Source organism: Ascaphus truei, chromosome 7 (genome assembly GCF_040206685.1).
Source record: "Ascaphus truei isolate aAscTru1 chromosome 7, aAscTru1.hap1, whole genome shotgun sequence".
Classification (NCBI taxonomy): domain Eukaryota; kingdom Metazoa; phylum Chordata; class Amphibia; order Anura; family Ascaphidae; genus Ascaphus; species Ascaphus truei.
Window position 1 is genome coordinate 39,401,729 of NC_134489.1, and position 19,227 is coordinate 39,420,955.

A 19,227-nucleotide genomic window follows, 5' to 3' on the forward strand; every position below is an offset into this window, starting at 1 on the left:
GACAGTGATAACAATACACACACTGGTACATAGGCATCATCCCCAGAAACTGACTTTAATCTGTTTTATGCTTTCAGCTTCGCCCGCAGAAAATGTGAGTATCCCAGATATTAATATAGTAAACATCTCTGTCAAGGTTCATACATCCAATGATTTGGGATATCTGGGTAAAATACCTTTGTAAAAGTTCTGACTTGAAAGAGGGAAAGGAGCTCGGAGATTCCCTGACATGGAGTATAGTATATTGCAGGGGTGCTCAACTACAGTCCTCAAGCCAACAAGACCCCCAACAGGTCAGGTTTTCAGGATATCCCAGCTTCAGCACAGGTGGCTCAATCAGAGGCTCAGTTACAGACTGATTGAGCCACCCAGGGCCGCCAACAGGGGGGGTCTGCCGGGGTTGACGTCCCGGGCCCCCTGCGTGACTGTGCCCGTTAATATAATAATAAAAATCAAAAAACGCAGTGACGGCTGCGCTGGAAGTCAGCTGGGCTAAGCGCCTGGCGCGCCGGCGTGAGAGGGAGGCCCGGCGCGCACGTGAGCAGCCTCAGTGTGGGACAGACAGTTGTCTGATTTTATATATCTATTGGGGAGGTTGGGGTATTTTTTTTTGTCCATTTGCCTCATTAACATTCCAGTGGGTGGGGTTGACGTTCCACAAAGTACAAGCATATGTTAACCCATAGCACGGTCATCCTGTGCAGAGGGGAGCCCCATCAGGTGTCCGCCTTTGGAGCAATGCAGATGTACACATCAAAGGTCTATGTAGTCCAGTCTTCCGGCTGCAAAATTGGTGCAAGACCAATGGAAAAAAATTCAGCACCATTTAACAGGAATCCCATTGATAGCAACTGAAGTTTTTCCTTTGATAGTAGACCCTAGTAAATAATCCCCTAAGAACGAGTAACACCTGCACAGAGAGTAGAGTAGGATAGTGACTAAGGGATCTACTGCCACTTCAGTCTCCCAACAAAATGACAAAATGTTGACAGGAGACCCTATAACCTCTCAAAATATGGTGGTCCCATCACAGGTAGACACCGGCTATCCTAACTACCTCATGAGGCCACATTTTAACTCTCAAACATGCTCTGTACACAGTTTGAACTGTATAGCTAAACATGCCCATTCTGCCGGATGGTACCAGACTGCTTTCTTTTTTTGCAGGATGGTTACTTTGTTACCTATTCAGTTCTGAAGGCTGTGGAGAGAACGGTGGATACAGGACCAGCCACAAACCCTTCAGACAGCGTTTATGGGAACTTCCACTCCAAATAGCAGTTTCCCTGTCTGGTCTGTGATGACTGAGCGGGTTCCTCTGGGGCAGTATTTCCCAACTCCAGTCCTCAGGGAACCCCAACAGGTCAGGTCTTAAGGATATCCCTGCTCCAGCACAGGTTGGTCAGTCAAAATGACTGAGCCGCTGATTGACCCACCTGTGCTGGAGCAGGGATATCCTTAAGACCTGACCTGTTGGGGTTCCCTGAGGACTGGAGTTGGGAAACACTGCTCTGGGGGATCGCTTGATCTCTCCCTAAGACCATGGCTTTTGATGGTGAGGGGGTAACCAGGCTCAATAATAAAGGTTAAGCCCACTTGGTTACCCCTGATCTGTTTTTTGGGGTCCTAGAGTGTCAGCTCTTGGGCCCATGCATTGTGTATGCATTACTGTTACTGTGTGCAAAATATGCGACAATTGCCCTTTTTTGTGTTTTACCTTTTCCAGAACCATGAGATTTTCAAGAGGTAAGTTTCAGGGTGGGTTTGCTGGAGAGAGTCTTTACAGATTGTGGCTATGTATCGGGGTTCTCAAGTTATGAGTTACCCCAGAAATGCATTTGGAAATTAAGTGAGATTCTCGGTTTCATAGAAGCCCAGTGCTCTGGTCAAACTCATCCTGAAAACTTTCTTGCGACTCACCACTAGGATGTCCTGCTTCAGCATAAAACCAGGAAAAGGTAAAATGAGGCACAGGACTCCCGAGGATAAAAGGGACACTGCCCAAGTAATGCCCAGGTACCCTGAATCCAGTATAGGGGTTTAGGGGGTTACTCCAGTCAGGTTTCAGACTGAGAGGGTTTTATTAAGATACGACTGTGCAAGCTTTAAAAGTGAAGTTAAAATGTTTAAAGATCCAATTGCTGTGTGTAAGAAATGAAGACTAGTGTAAGGGGAAACGTTTAGGTTACACTCTATTTCATACATCAAAAAACTGTAACACATTTTAGCAGCAGAATGTATGAGTATATTTTTAGGCAGCAGTGTTTTAAAATAAGTTTAAACTTTATACATTAAATCAGACAGGATCTGTTGTCCTGCAAAGACTCAGAGGGGGGTTTATGGCTACTAGATCAAAGGGACATTTGTCCTAGAGGTGTGATCCCTTTTGTTAGCAGGAAAGGCTAAATGAAGCACCGATATCCTCAATTCAAAGGATCCCTGTAACATAGCCCACACTTAGTGGCATGGAGCAAGAGGGGAGTTTGAATAGTGAATGAGCAAAGATGGTGGTTTGTGCACATGTTCTCTCACTGTTCTGAAGCCAGAGAGGCCAGGTGTTACCAACCTGGCAAAGTGTGTGAGTGGCCAGGGATGAAATTCCCACGTCACTGGTTAGAGGGCAAGCTGTGGAACTGCCTCTCCTAAAAGGGTATAAGACAACTAGCCCCATCCCAGAACTCTCTCTGGTGTGGTTCCATCTAAGTTCCATCTTGTAAGAAGTTCCATCTTGTAAGAAGTTCCCAGAATTCCAAGCTCTGAGTAAGTCGTCTACATTTCTCAGAGGCTAAGTGTCCAGATACAAGACTCCAGCAGAAAGAGGCGACTTGAAGGAAAAGTTGCCTGGATTATCTTACTATTTGTTTGCAACTAGGAAAGATTAGTTTTGTATCCCAGTTTCCAAAGTAAGGGTGTCTTTCTTCTGTATTTTGTGTAATATTGGGTGTCTGTCTATTTAAGTGAATAAATTACAATTTATTTCATCACTCATTTTGCTCAATGAAATGATCCTGGTAATTAAGGTGTTAAAAGCTTGGTCTCCCATGACAGCTTCTACCTAACAAGGGATTTAGTAATGCAGCTGAACCGTTCCTAGCTTATAACCTAGATTTAATATAGAAAGATTGGAGCATCTCCCCATCCTGACGATGTTTTTTGCCCTTCCACTTGCCACACTCCCTTTGCATTAGCTGATACCTAAAGGGGCTCATATAAGTTCCTGTGAATTTACCTCTTGTGCAGTAAGAATGTATCATGCAGGTGGTTAGAAAAATCTTGGTCACACCAAAAAGAAAGATAAAGGGTGTATATGGTTTCAATGCAGCGGTTACAGAGGCCCCGCGCTCTTCCCCAAGGCATTTAAATTAAATGCCGGAGAAGTCGCAAGGCCTCTGTAGTAAATCTCCCTTACTTGGTGTCAGCAGCCTCTTCGGCGATGCGTCGCCATGTCAACGCAGGGTCAAATGGAAATGCGTTGCCATGCCAGCGCAACCTCACATGACCTCATGATGTCATATGACGCCGCCACAGCTCAGAGCCGGTAAGGGAAGGGGGGGAGAGCTGACAGGGGGGTGCAAACTGGAAAGTTTGTGCCCCCCTGCTCTATAGTATTCTATGGGACTGAGATTATCCGCTCACACCCTAATGTTTTACTACTAGTCATGCAGAATCTCTATAGGACAAACAGCACACGGATGTCATTGACCCATTAAACCCCACTCTTTAGAATGTTCCGTTCGTCTGCAATTCATGGGGGAATCGGACGTTTATTTTGACGCCGAACACAAACGTTTTGTCTTTTAAGAGTTGTCTGAAACTATAAGAAGTGATTATAGAGTTGGTGACATTTAGCCCTTATGTGAGAAGACAAAGTCTCACTGATGGCCCGGACCAGTAACACTTTGGAATCGCTGCAGTCTCTCTTCTTACAGACATGGGCCCCTATGGAAAGGAGTATAGAGTGCACAGTATAGATGTCGCCAGATTTACTGCCCCCAGAGCCCCATCAAAAGTAAAACACGGCCCCGGAAACGGTAAGAGCTGCGGCTGCTTGCGTTGGTTCGTCCTTCCGAATGGGACCGCTGCCGGGGTATGCCGCGGTCAGGAATCCACGGGTTCCTTCGGCAGCACAACCATTAAGTCTGGCTACATCTGTATAGTAAAGGGTAACTTCTTTTTACGCTGCTATGAGTTGGGTTTTATTTAAATAAAAGTTACACTGGGTAAAGAAAAGTGGCAAAAACCATCCACCATACAGGGTACAGTAAATAAAGATACCACTTGTGGTGCTGTAACCCTGTCTTTCCCCTGTATCGCGTAGCAAACAGCGGTTCCACTGCAGCCAGGGATTCTGGGTAATGGCATGCAAATGAGCACAGTGAGTCACTCTTTACTTTTTATCCATTTTAACATTAATTTTTGTTTACCTTATTTTGAAGCAAAGAGCCCCCCCCCCCCCCCCGGAGCTGAACCGCAGCACTCAGAGAAGGGACGGGGGACCCCTCGTCCTGAGATATTTCATTTTGAAATTCCCCTTACAAGTATTATTGTCCGGGAGAAACAATATGGCCGCTAGTCAGCCAATAGAAAGCCCTGACGTTATGGCGAGATGACACTGCAGCTTCCAATTGGGTGACCCTCGGTCCCCTTTGTTTTCCCTTGAAAGTACAGACAAAAGTAAATTCAATATCTTGGCAAGCCCTGGCACTCTGAGTGCCGCGGTTCTGCTCCGGTTCTGCCCCGGGGATACCCTGGTCCATATAAGGTAGAACAAAATGATCAGGAATGTTTGATTGTGGGGGATTGCTGCTTTACACACAGTGCGTGGTGCTGAGAGGTTACTGTAAAACACCAATCACCTGAGTTAGTGGCACAGCTGTTCCACGGCACCACCGCTGCGTGCCCCCGGCTGACTGGATTGGTCACAGTGCAGGTGTAAGCCACTTCCCGGTCTGCGGGTGTTAGCAGCACCCTGATCAGCTTGCCCCCGTCGTGCAGGACGTGGGTAGTGTTGATGGGAGCCCTCTGCCCCGTCTCGGCCCTCCAGCTGTAGGACACGTTGTTCCCCCTGGCGGTGACGCAGTTTAGGAACGCCTCGCAGGTCCCGCTCTCTGCGCCTCCCGCTGACGTGAACACCTGGACAGTCGGCTCGATGACCGCCTCTGGCAAAAGGAAGAGACATTTCTCTGTACCTGCAGTGCCTTGTGCAGCACCGCGTAATATGCAGAGCATAGAGTATCGCTATAATATGCAGAGCAAAGTATATCTACATCATATCCAGAGCAGTGTGTATCTATATAATATCCAGACCAGTATGTGTGTGTATAACATGCGGAGCAGTATGTGTGTGTATAACATGCAGAGCAGTATTTGTGTGTATAACATGCGGAGCAGTATGTGTGTGTATAACATGTGGAGCAGTATTTGTGTGTATAACATGCGGAGCAGTGTGTGTGTATAACATGCGGAGCAGTGTGTGTGTGTATAACATGTGGAGCAGTATTTGTGTGTATAACATGCGGAGCAGTGTGTGTGTATAACATGCGGAGCAGTGTGTGTGTGTATAACATGCGGAGCAGTGTGTGTGTATAACATGCGGAGCAGTGTGTGTGTGTATAACATGCGGAGCAGTGTGTGTGTATAACATGCGGAGCAGTGTGTGTGTGTATAACATGCGGAGCAGTGTGGGTGTATAACATGCGGAGCAGTGTGTGTGTGTATAACATGCGGAGCAGTGTGTGTGTGACATGCAGAGTAGTATGTCTGCATGTGACATGCGGAGCAGTATGTGTGTGTATAACATGCGGAGCAGTATGTGTGGGTGTGACATGCAGAGTAGTATGTGTGTGTATAACATGCGGAGCAGTGTGTGTGTGACATGCGGCGCAGTATGTGTGTGTATAACATGCGGAGCAGTATGTGTGTGTATAACATGCGGAGCAGTGTGTGTGTGACATGCAGAGTAGTATGTCTGCGTGTGACATGCGGAGCAGTATGTGTGGGTGTGACATGCAGAGCCACGAGAGAACATTACTCCAAAAAGACGAGCTGGCGGGCCTCTAGGACTCGTATTCCTTTTTCAGACTGGAAGGACTGGTCTTATGGGAATACTATGCTGACAGATAATAATGTTATTACTGATGACAGTGTTATTGCTGAGGATGTAGAGCAGGCCTGCACAACTCGTAAAGTGAGAAGGGCCTGAACTGCTCCAAGGAAAAAAAAATTGGGGCGCACGGGTAAAATCATCATCATCATCATCATCATCATCATCATCATCATCATCATCATCATCATCATCATCATCATCATCATCATCATCATCATCATCATCATCATCATCATCCTCATATCTCCACCAGAACCCCTCACTATCAACCTTTGCGATACCCCCATCTCTCCCCCTCACCCACACACATAATACTCCCCCTCCACATCAAACACACAATAACCCCCTGCACACCACACACATCCCACCCCCCCTGCACCTCACATCCCTCTCCCCCCTGCACCTCACATCATTCTCCCCCTGCACCTCACATCACACTCCCCCCCTGCACCTCACATCACTCTCCCGCCCCTGTACCTCACATCACTCTCCCCCTTGCACATCACATCACTCTCCCCCATGCACCTCCAATCACCCCCCCTGCACCTCCAATCACCCCACCCCTGCACCTCCAATCACCCCCCCTGCACCTCCAATCACCCTTCATAATCTCCCCCAGCACCTTTCAGCAGTCCCCCCAGCACCCTTCATAATCTCCCCCAGCACCTTTCAGCAGTTCTCCCCCAGCACCCTTCATAATCTAACCCAGCACCCTTCAGCAGTCCCACTCATCCTCAACCCCCCCCCCCCCCCACCTTTCAGCAGTCCCCCCCAGCACCCTTGATAATCCCCCCCAGCACCTTTCAGCAGTCCCCCCCAGCACCCTTCAGCAGTCCCACTCATCCTCAACTCCCCCCCCCCCACCTTTCAGCAGTCCCCCCCAGCACCCTTCATAATCTCCCCCAACACCTTTCAGCAGTCCCCCCAGCACCCCCACTCATCCTCAACCCCCCCCCACCTTTCAGCAGTCCCCCCCAGCACCCTTCATAACCCCCCCCCCACCTTTCAGCAGTCCCCCCAGCACCTTTCATAATCTTCCCCAGCACCTTTCAGCAGTCCCCCCCAGCACCCTTCAGCAGTCCCACTCATTCTCCACCCCCCTCCACCTTTCAGAAGTCCCCCCCAGCACCCTTCAGCAGTCACACTCATCCTCAACCCCCCCCCCCCCCTCCTACCTGATATCGAGACGGTGGCAGCGGAAGCGGGCCTCAGCCAGGAGGTTTTAAGAGGGGGGGGGGGGGCCGTATGCCGTATGTTGTGCAGGCCTGATGTAGATAATTGCAGTGTAAATAGTGGATTCAGTCTTTATGCAGTGTCTGTAACGTCTGATGCTTCTACATCTACTAACACTACCACACACCCAGGGTTTGCTATATAGCAGGGCCTGCTAGGTCACGCCCATGGTAGCATTCAAGGTTTCAGGGAGATGTACCCTCTATGGACCGCACAAGGTTCTTGCTAGAAACCAAAGATATAGTGCATGACTAGCTGAGAGACCCGGCGTTGCCCGGGATGTAAATGCGTCATAGGTAGTATTATTTATAAATCGTGGAACAATAGGTGACTATTTGTTGGAAAGGTTGGATAATAATGTTGAAAAGAAAGATGGAAGAAAATGTAATACGATGTTGTATAAAAATGGTTTATTGTAAACACACCACAGTACAATGTATATTTTGGTGACATAAGTGATGTGAAAATGTGAGGCGTGTGTCCTGCTAGGGTGTGAGGCGGCGGGTGGGTGTTCAGTACGGGTGGCACGTGGGTAGTGAGTGCTGGCTGTGGGTCGGGGTCCTGCTAGGGTGTGAGGCGGTGGTGTATCGGGGAGACACTGACACTGGATCCGCTGACACTGGAGAGGAGGGGGGTGGAGGGGAGGGGGGGTGAAGGGGAGGTGAGGGGAGGTGGAAGGGAGGTGAAGGCCGCTCACTCACCCGTCCGGCAGGTCCCACGTGGATCTGAGGCGGGAGGCAGCTTGTTGTGGCCGCTCCCCCGCTGTGTCCCTGGCGCGGGCTCCCCCGCTGTGTCCCTGGCGCGCGCTCGCTCACTTCGCTCCCCCGCTGACTGTAGCGGCGCCGGGGGGGGAGGGGGTGGAGGGGAAGTGAGTGAGGGGAGGTGAAGGCCGCTCACTCACCCGTCCGGCAGCTCCCTCACCCGTCCGGCAGCTCCCACGTGGAGGGGGGGGGGGTGAAAGCGCGGGAAACAGGAAGAGGCGGAGCCTCCGGGACCAGTGGGGAAGAGAGCGGGAGATGTGCTGCTAACACTGTGAGCCCCGCTAATGTATGTAACACCCCCCCCCCCCCGTGTGTGTGTGTGTGTCTGTGTGTGTGTGTGTCTGTGTCCCCTTCACTCCGCCTCAGGCCAATGAGAGGTGTGCGGGGGCGGGCGGGCGGCCCAAGGGAGCAATCTCATTGGCCTGGCCCAAGGTCCAATGAGATTGCCGCTAGGGACACGGGGAGGGACACGGGGAGGGACACAGGGAGACACATACAGACCCGGACACATAGGACACTTTCAGAAATATATAGTAGATTGGTAGGCAGTAGGAGTGTATAGTCCTGACAAAGCTGCTCAGGCAATGAGGACATTGGAAGCAGATATAATAGCGGGTCACATACAGAATACGGGTAATGTGTCCGAAAATGATGTGCATCCTATTCAGGAACCTTTGTACTGAGTGTTACCAGGCAAAGCTAAAGGCTGCCGGCTCACTAAGATTAGCCGCGCTGAGCGACATGTTTTACAGAAATACAGGAGCTCGCATGGGTTCGAGTACCCATATGTTCCGGAACCCATTATGAGAGAGATTGAGGCCAACCGGGTACAATGGTTGGTTGAAGCCGTAAAAGCTTATGTGCTAGAACATAACCGCAGTACTATATGTTCCATAACATACATGAGAGAATAGCCTAGCTTGTCCAAGTTTGGAAGGTTGGTAGATCAGTGTATATGGACAGAGTGGAGTATATCTCAGAGAGAAATCCCAAGAGGGTGTTCTCTGTCACAGTCACTGATGAATCAGGAGCATTAGTGCGAAAGCCAGATCCTGAGCATTATTACTGAAGAACATACAGGACACCGACAAGCTCATATCGAACCCCCAAAATAACCACAACATATATATAAGCATATAAGTGTCACAGAGGAGTGCTACTGAGCATGGCAATATATATTTAAAACCAGGGACAGAACATAAAACACAGACCGAGCTCAGTGCACATCCAGTGAAACCTATATATGGTAGAGTGCCTAAATATATATGTATAGATATCTATTAAATAAAATGGTCTTTTAGTTTAAGCTCTGTCTGTGTTTTATGTTCTTTCATTATTACTGAAGGAAAGGTTCTACCTGTTGGAGGAACCTATGTTATATTACTGCTATTATAGTAAATACATAACACGTGCTGTCGTTCACATTGAAACTGTATATCATGCATAACAATGTGATATCATGTTAATGTTATTTTGTTGTTCAGGTTTCATCACAGATGGTACCCGAAAATGTAGAACCCAAGCGGGGTCATTGTGAAACCACCAGAGGGAGAGTGTAGCGGGGTATCCCCTGGCTACTAAATCTACCCAATGGGATGGCAATAAACACTGGTGCTTACAGGTTTGCCAGTAGTTATCATGGGGTTTTCCCCTTCACCTTTGGTACTGCACTTGAGTGAACCGTTACATTTATAATTTATAAGAAAAAAATAAAACACCTTAACCTCAAACAAAGAGAACCTACTATTTTGGGTGGCAATATTTTAAATATATAAGCTTATGTATATTTATAATTAAAATTGTATAAAAATATATTCTATATATTCTATTTCTGTTGTTAAGCAGTATAGTTAATTAAATGCATGTGTAGAAACATATTTCAATTCCAGAAAACAGCCTAAATCTATGTAGAAATGTAAGTCAGTTCCTTGATAATTGTAACATATGTATATTTTTGTTGTTTCTGTAATGAAAATAATATTTGTACATTAAAACCGATTGTGCCATGTGACGCGAACCAGCGATATAATGCAGATATTTATTAATGGTAAATTAAGCAATGTTTAAATGTGAACCAACTGTGAAGTGCAACAGTTATTGGCAAAAAACAAACAAAACCCCAATGTAATAATAGTGCTAAAATGGCATAGTGACTACAAGTGTATATATAATATGGTATAAGACCTATTTGGTCCTAGGAATAATTAAATGTGGTAATGTGAAGACATAAGCAAGGAGATGAAGAAAATATAATGTGAGAATATATGAATCAAAACAGAACTGGAGTATACGGTTTATAGGATATATAATCATTGTAAATGTCAATACATTGTGTATTTTCATGTATACATTTCTGTAACTGTCTGCAGCGTTTATATGGAACGCTGCCATGTCTATAAATAGCTTTAAATCGTGGTGGTTGTGTTTGTTTGTTAGTTCCTTTGGGTATTTCCCGTCCGTTTGGGTGAGCTAATTTCTCTCCCTCTTCTCATTTTGGGCCATAATAGCCAGTCACACACAGCTATGTAAAGGGTAAAGTGTCACTTGTGTGGAAGGCGCATTATAGATATACAATGACAACATATCAAAGTACAATACACAGATTTGGCAATAACTGCAGCGTGACCCCAAAGTTCTTGTTCCAGTAGCACTGAGCATTATTTAACTTGGCTCGTAGGAGGAAGCGGGTGGTAGGTTGGCAGGCTGGTGCAGGGGGTTTGGCTAAAGTAAGTTACTGTAACTGCAGAAATACATCCACCATAAAAACAGCCCAGACAAATGTAGAAGCTTCACCCGCTGCCACCTGGGGATGTGATGTTCTCCTCCTTCACATGGTGGAAGAGCACACACAGAGCTGTGACCGTTATACCTGCAGACAGCGTCAGCCTTATTATATTCTGCAGCTTATGTGTTCCTGAAAAGAAGAGATTGAGAAATATAAACGTTCAATTCCAAACACAAGGGCAGATCCACCAAGCTCCGTTACCGGTAAGCGCACCCAATCCCGGGCTCACTACCATGGACTTGTATGGGAGCGTGAAAACTGGAAACTCTTAACGTGTTGCTATTTTGTCCTATACTTTCATGCGTTAGGAATCAGATTCTAGGCCTACGTGTTATAACCTACAGTATAAGTCATTTAACATTTAGTAAAATATACACATATACACTGTATATAAATATGTCATGTAAATACATTTAGTAAATAAACATGTATCTAAAATATATGTATGTGATGGAATGATACATTGTATTCAGTGGAGGAACTACCACAGGTGCAGTAGATTCGGCTGCACCAGAGCCGGCCACCATTAGGGGCCCACCCTGCAGGCGTGGGGAAGTCTGTATATAGGTAAAGGCGGGAGAGGGCTTTAGATACAAAAGGGGTAGAGAGGAGACATCCCTGAGCAGAGTCGGGATGGTGTATTGATTGTATTGTTGATGGGGCCCCAGCAGAGAGAAAGCAGGGAGGTTGCTAGGGGGCTGGGCAGTTTATTCCATCCTGATTGGCTGCTGCTGGGTAATGCTGCTGCTATGGTAATGGAGCCTGGGGGTGGGATGCAAGGCTGAATGCTTGTCTAGGTCGCCGTCCCTGCGTAACCTATATGTTGTTTTTTACTGGGGGCGGGATTTAAAGCCAGTAACATTAGGGAAAGGCGTCCCTGCCCAAAGAGCTTACAATCTGTGGTAAGGAAGAAAGTACAGAGACAGTAGGAGGGTGTCTGGTAAGTGCGTCTGCAGGGGGACACGGTCGCTGTATGATGTGTATAGTACCAACCGCAGAGCTACCCATATGCTTTGTTCAGGAGGTGTGTCTTAAGGTGGGCCTTAAATGTGGATAGAGAGGGTGCTAGTCGGGTATTGAGGGGAAGGGCATTCCAGAGGTGCGGGGCAGTCAGTGAGAAAGGTTTAAGGCGGGAGAGAGCTTTAGATACAATAGGGGTAGAGAGAAGACATCGTTGAGCAGAACGCAAGAGTTGGGATGGTGCATAGCGGGAAATTAGGGCTGAGATGTAAGGAGGGGCAGAGGGGGGTATAGTGAGATATTAGGTGGAGATGTAAGGAGGAGCTTAAATGTAAGGTGGAGATGTAAGGAGGAGTGTAAAGCTTTAAAAGTGAGGAGGAGAATTGAGTGTGAGATGCGGGATTGGATAGGAAGCCAGGAGAGGGATTTCAGCAGGGGAGACACCGAGACAGATTTAGGAAAGTAGAGTGATGCTTCATGGCCTTACCATGCACCTATTGCTTTCTTTAGTAAAAAGATCATCCTCCTTTCATCTGCAGGTCTAAGCACACACACGTGTAATAGCAGCAGTCAGTGAGAGATGTCGTCCCACAGGACAAAGGGGTAGAAGACCTTTGCTGCAGCCATGAGCAAAGGAAGCACCTTTTTTTCTTTTTTTTTATACAATTTTTAGAACTCTTTTGTTTTTTTTTAACCAGGTTTAATTGCATTATCTCTCACACACAGCACATATAATACTTCTAAATTGTAATCCCCAAGGCACTTGTGGTATAACTATTCACGTGCCTGGACATTGACACTGGACAAAACATAGGTACATTCCAGGCATGCAACTCTGGTACTGAAAAGGTTAACATTACTGGAAAGGTTTCCAGCACTGGAGTGGTTAACAGACCAGTCTGCATCCTGTCCCACACGCCTGATGGGTTTTCGCAGAGATCTGCGTTTATCACTCAAGCGCAACGCCAGAAATATAACCACAAACCACACGAGCTGACAAACGCTCCACCCCCCCCTCCTCAGAGCCACAAACGGATACACTTAGATTGTAAGCTCTTGGGGGCAAGGACTCCTATTCCTATTATTTTATATCTGAAACGCTTATTCCCATTATGTGTTATAATGTTGGCACGTGTGTTGTAAAGCGCTCTGTGCCTGGCTAATAAAGATATACATACATACAGAGGCAATAGGTCAAATTAAATATAATATGACTGTCTAGTGACAGCTGCAGACAGAAGGGAAGGTGGATAAACACACAGATACCCAGTAAGCTCATATAAACCCCCAAAATTACCACAAATGTATATATGTGTCAAAAAGAGTGCTCTGAGTGTACCACGCTCAGTAGCACTCCTTTTGACACATTATATATATATAATAATATATATATATATATATTTATATTGTGGTAATTTTGGGGTTTATATGAGCTTACTGGGTATCTGTGTGTTTAGTAACTTTGTCCAGTTGGTCTCAGCTGTTTTGGAGGTTATTGGCCCCTCCTCCCCAGGTTTTAAGCTCGCCCCTCCCCACTTTCCATATGTACAGGTCTTTTCATGCAGCTGGTTGTGACAGAGCCAATGCAGATCATTCTTCCAGTAATTATACAGGTAAATAAGAATTTTAATGAGTTAGTGTTAGGACCTGCGATATCTGGTCATGCCTTGAAGTGGATCGCAGGCTTATAATGCTTTGGTCAAAGGGTTAAACTAAATGACCCCTTTTTCAAGATATATATATATATATATATATATATATATATATATATATATATTTCACTGTATATTTCACTGTATATTTTTGTCATATTGGATGTAGCTCTGGGCTCCCTGTGTGTTTTGTTTTTTTTGTAGAAGGGAAGGTGGGTTGGCTTATGAGTGGGGACATGCAGTGTGATTGATAGTAGATTTCTGATATAGTATAAATATATGTTTTCGGGCGTTGGGTTCTTTGTATTGCGCGATATCAGGGAGGGGTCAGAGTGGCCCAATCAGACTTATTACCTGTTGTAACCATTGAACCCACCTCTTTAACGCAGCATATGAGTAGCTCCGTGGCTGATACCATACACCTCATACGTAAACCTTGACCCCTTGCAGACGCACTTACCAGAACATCCTCCTACTGTCTCTGTACGTTCTTCCAACCAACCAATTAGATTGTAAGCTCCCCGGGGCAGGGACTCCTTTTCCTAAATGTCACTTTTATGTCTGAAAGTGCTTTATCCCCATTATGTGTTATTCGTTATTTTTATGATTATCACGTGTATTACTGCTGTGACACGCTATGTACATGAATGGCGCTATATAAATAAAGATATACATACATAGTTGTTTTATTCTATTCTTACATCCAACATTTGAGGCTAATTGAAGAGGTTTGAACGCATCTTTTCCAACAGCACTGCATTCATGTCACTCATCCCATGCCAGTTACTATATCATGTTTTCCCCAATATTCTTCTCTCCATATAGTGGAGGAAATACGAAGGGCCCAGTATACATTTGGTAGTGTAGGAACCTGCTGGGAGGGTTACCTTAGCATAGTTGCAGCTTCACATGTTTTGGCCAAAATATAAACTAAATGATCCATACTTATGAGAAAATATATAAATTAACTAACAATGTCATATTGGAAGTGTATTGGGGCTTCTTTCTTTACTATAGTAAAAAACACCCCCTAAGCTGCATGAGTGAGTACAGGTTGAATAACTGCATTATTATATTAATACTGATGCTTAACTGAGCTGAAAATGATTGCAGAGAAATAGGCATTTTCATTCATTCCTTTTTTGCCAGATGGGTAATGAAGGAATTGAAGAACCTCTTTAAATATAAAGTCGTCACCCGCATCACCCGTGGAATGCGACGGTGTTTGGGACACGCCCCAATTATGACACAGTTACTGATTATTGGCAAAGAAGATGCTGGTGGCCATTTTTCCCTATCCCGGAGAACGTTAAGTCTTTGTATTCCTATAAACATGTACTCTGTAACTGGGCTGGTAATGGTATATTGCCATCCTCACCGTGTATTTGGACCTTTAACACAGGACTCTTCTTCTTTACTGTATTGGTTGAAGTTTTAACCTCACAGGTATAATCCCCAGCGTGCTGTAATCCGGTGCTGTTAACTTGGTATTCGCTGCTAATACCGAATCCCTGCACAGTCCTTGTATTTTTGTAGAAAGCAAACTCCAGTTTAGTATTCGCTCTGCGTGGATTGAGAGTTGTGTTACATCTTATAGTCATCCCGCCCCCTCTTCTATCATCGGATACTGGCGCACGTTTATTTCTGGGGATGAGAACAGCTCTAAAAAAAAATAAGTAAGAAAGAAAACCCCAAATTACACTTTATGTAACTGCAATGCAGACAGTGACAGAACTTAACCTTCCGCCGGGCTGGAGAAAGCAGTCTGTAAATTCAATAGCTTTGGTGGCAGCTCTTATGCTAGGAAAGTTTGATTTGAAGGCAGCCACGGTTTTCTGACCTTTAGTCTCCACTAAATGGGACTTTTATTACAAAAGATACGTTTTAGGAAACCTAAGATTAGCAGGAATGTAATTACTGTCTAGAAGAGGGAAAAATAAAGTGTTTGAAAATTAAATGGAAGACGAAGTATCTCATGAATGTAACAGCGTCCCAGCAAAAGGCCAATGCAGTAAGGGATTCCCCAACTGCTTGGGATAGGCACAAGGGTGTCCCTAAAAATAGCAGCAAAGTAGTATGAGTTTTTAAAGCATATAGGATAATAGGCTGGTTGGTGCTTATCTGCTGACACTGTTTCTCTATAAGAACGCTCTATGCAGAATGAGACCCAATGCATGCTGCACCTCTTGGGGTGACACAGGAGAGACTCTGAAGGTTGTGGGTTTTATCCCACCCTCTGCCACAGGCGCTCGCTCTTCAGGAACATAAGCAAATCCCCTCATCTCCCTGTGCATTGGGTACCAAGCATTCACTTGGAAGCATTTTGGGGAGGGATAAACTCCGTCTGTATTTTTCCTCAATATATATAACATTAAAGTAATATAAGAAAAGTATGAATTGTTTGTTTTTCCCCCCCTTGAATGACATTTATTTTAGCAAAGTTACACCAATGAATATAAGTGTTGAGCGCACACCCGACACAACCATTTATATCCTTGTGCATTGTACTAATCTATCTATATATTTGTCAAACCGACGTATGTGTCTGTGTCTGTATGTGTCTGTATGTGTCTCCCTGTGTCCCTAGAGGAAATCGCATTGGACCTTTGGCCTGTCACTCCGCCTCAGGCCAATGAGATGGCTCCCTTGGCCCGCCCGCCCCCGCACACCTCTCATTGGCCTGAGGCGGAGTGACGGGCCAAAGGTCACACACTCACACCCCCCCCCCCCCCCCAAGCTCACACCCCGGCGCCGCTACAGTCAGCGGGGGAGCGGAGCGAGCACCCGGGACACAGCGGGGGAGCGGCCACAACACGCTGCCTCCCGCCTCACATCCACGTGGGAGCGGCCGGATGGGGTGAGGCAGCGGCCGGACGGGTGAGTGATCGAGCAGGCGGACGGTGAGTCAGCGAGCTGGCGGACGGCTGACGTGAGCGAGCAAGCGGGCGAGCAAGCGGACGGTTGAGGGAGCGGCCGGACGGGTGAGGGAGTGAGCAGGCGGACGGGTGAGTGAGCGGCCCACAACAGGCGGAACATTTTGGGGGGGGGGACAGGCGGAACGTTTCGGGGGGGGGGACAGACGGAAGGTTTGGGGGGGGGGGGACAGACGACCGGCAGACACTGGGGAAAGGGGGAGCAAGCGGCCACATGATAAATTAATTGTCACTTACCTCCCCCCCTCACCCCACTTCCCTTCCTCCCCCCCACCCCACTTCCCTTCCTCCCCCCACCCCACTTCCCTTCCTCCCCCCTTCCCGCTCTCCATTTCCCCTCCACTTCCCCTCCCCCTCCACTTCCCCTCCCCCTTCACCTCCCGTCACCCCCCCTTCACCTCCCGTCACCCCCCCTCCACCTCCCCCCCTCCCGTCACTCCCCTCCACCTCCCGTCACCTCCCCCCCTCCACCTCCCCTCCACCCCCCCTTCACCTCCAGTCACCCCCCCTTCACCTCCCGTCACCCCCCCTTCACCCCCCCCCTCCACCTCCCGTCACCTCCCCCCCCTCCACCTCCCGTCACCTCCCCCCCTTCACCTCCTCTTCCCCTCCCCTCCACCCCCCCTTCACCGCCCCTCACCCCCCCCTTCACCTCCCCCCCTTCACCCCTTCACCTCCCCTTCACCCCTCCTTCACCTCCCCCCCCCACCTCCCGTCACCTCCCCTCCACCCCCCCTTCACCTCCCATCACCCCCCTTCACCTCCCCCCCTCACCTCCCGTCACTCCCCTCCACCTCCCGTCACCTCCCCCCCTCCACCTCCCCTCCACCTTCCCCCCTCCACCTCCCCTCCACCTCCCCTCCACCCCCCCTTCACCTCCAGTCACCCCCCCGTCACCTCCCGTCACCCTCCCCCCTCCACCTCCCGTCACCTCCCCCCCTCCACCTCCTCTTCCCCTCCCCTCCACCCCCCCCTTCACCTCTCCTCACCCCCCCCCTCACCTCCCCCTCAACACCCCTTCACCCCCCCTCCACCTCCCCCCCTCACCTCCCATCACCCCCCCTTCACCTCTCCCCCTTCACCTCCCCCCCTCAACACCCCTTCACCCCCCCCTTCACCTCCCCTCCACCTCCGTCACCTTCCCCCCCCTCCACCTCCCCTCCACCCCCCTTCACCTCCCCTCCACCCCCCTTCACCTCCCATCACCCCCCTTCACCCCCCCTCAACCCCCTTCCCCTCCCCTCACCCCCCTTCCCCTCCACCCCCCCCCCCTTCACCACCCCTCCGCCTCCCCTCACCGCCTCCCCTCAAGGGCATGATGAAATATATGGAAAATCTCTATAAAACAAACTTTGGTATAGATACATTTTCTAGGTCTTACCTTGGACAGAAACAAATCCCTCATCAGTGTAATTATCAGAAGATAAATCCTGGGGTAATGATGTTACACATTTATATGTACCACCGGTATCCATGTTTACTGAGGGCACTAAGTAAAGAAACTCGCTGGCCGAGAACTGTATTATTTCAGAGTCTTTGTAAAACGTTGTGTCCTTTACAGAAAAGTCACCCCAAGCGTGACATCTCAATGCCAGGGAGTCCCCTTCAATCACTGAGTAAGGAACTTGCAGGATGACCCAACCTGAAATCAAACAAAACAAATGCGATGTTTAGAAGATCTGCTGCAGAGGGATCTTACAGACCCAAACTTCCCCAACAGATCACTGAACAAAACCAACAGCCCCCTTTATAAGGAGCACAGGGTTTGTGTTGTGTTGGTGTTGTGAGTCTCTGGGTTTCCTCTCTCATCGGTTGAGAATTTCTTTGCTCCCTTAATTAAAGGAAGATACTGTTATGACAATCTGAGCAGTTGATTCGGTTATTTTGTAAAATAATTAAGTCACACATTGAGTGTTCCCCCTGCTCTAATTCAGAGTGTGGCACCAATGCAAGGCTACATAATAACACAAAGTAATAGTATTATTGTTAGATTGACTACTCACAAGCCAAGCATTGATTTGAATGACAGAATCAAACAGGGTTCTTACTTACAATTGAAGTGAGACCAACTTCTATTCTGTCTTTAAGCAAGTCCTCATGTATCAATCCTCACCTGTATAGATCATAACTCATTGACACTCTGCTTTTCAATAGCCAACACTTTGTATTTTGGCACTTTGTAATTATATCAAAGTTACTGTCACATGATGCTCCTGCTTCCCTGGGTGGATACGCCACTATAGCGGTCCTCACATATTTACATTGTGAGAACTTCTTGGCTAATGTTATTGCTGTCTGTTCACTAATTGTACTCTGGACTTTGGTAACTAGTCAGGGACATACTGTATGCAGGACAATCATCCTGCCTCATTCAACTGGCTGCTATATATAAACAGAGCTTTGTACTCATTAAAGCTAATGAGGTTGGGTATTTCTGTGTGATTACTGTTCTGACATACCTGTTTCTGCAGATTATTGGCCTCATGCAGAGAGCAGCGCTATTTAAAATTGGAGAGGGGAATAAAAAGTAGGTTTAATGGAGAGTTTTATTCTCCACTAGCTGAGAGACCCGGCGTTGCCCGTGAGTTAAATTTCCCGCTAGGAGGAGGGGGAGAGCGGACGGGAAGGAGAGGGAGAGCGGACGGGAGAGCGGACGGGAGGGCGGACGGAGGGGCGGACGGAGAGCGGACGGAGGGCGGACGGAGAGCGGACGGAGAGCGGACGGGAGGGCGGACGGGAGGGCGGACGGAGAGCGGACGGGAGGGCGGACGGAGAGCGGACGGGAGGGCGGACGGGA

General features: G+C 47.7%; 2 protein-coding genes across 3 annotated transcripts in view; both read right to left on the minus strand.

The window, feature by feature from the left end:
* Positions 1 to 19,227, minus strand: part of PCP4L1 (Purkinje cell protein 4 like 1) — a 374,963-nt gene that overhangs the window by 207,000 nt on the left and 148,736 nt on the right. The gene's annotated exons all lie outside the window — the stretch shown is intronic.
* LOC142499967 (high affinity immunoglobulin gamma Fc receptor I-like) overlaps positions 10,125 to 19,227 on the minus strand; it is a 19,444-nt gene continuing 10,341 nt past the window's right edge. The window contains 4 exon segments of the mRNA XM_075610024.1: positions 10,125 to 11,014; positions 14,876 to 15,103; positions 15,106 to 15,159; positions 17,812 to 18,072. Of these exon segments, the coding sequence (XP_075466139.1) occupies positions 10,890 to 11,014; positions 14,876 to 15,103; positions 15,106 to 15,159; positions 17,812 to 18,072 (668 nt within the window). The 3' untranslated portion in view covers positions 10,125 to 10,889.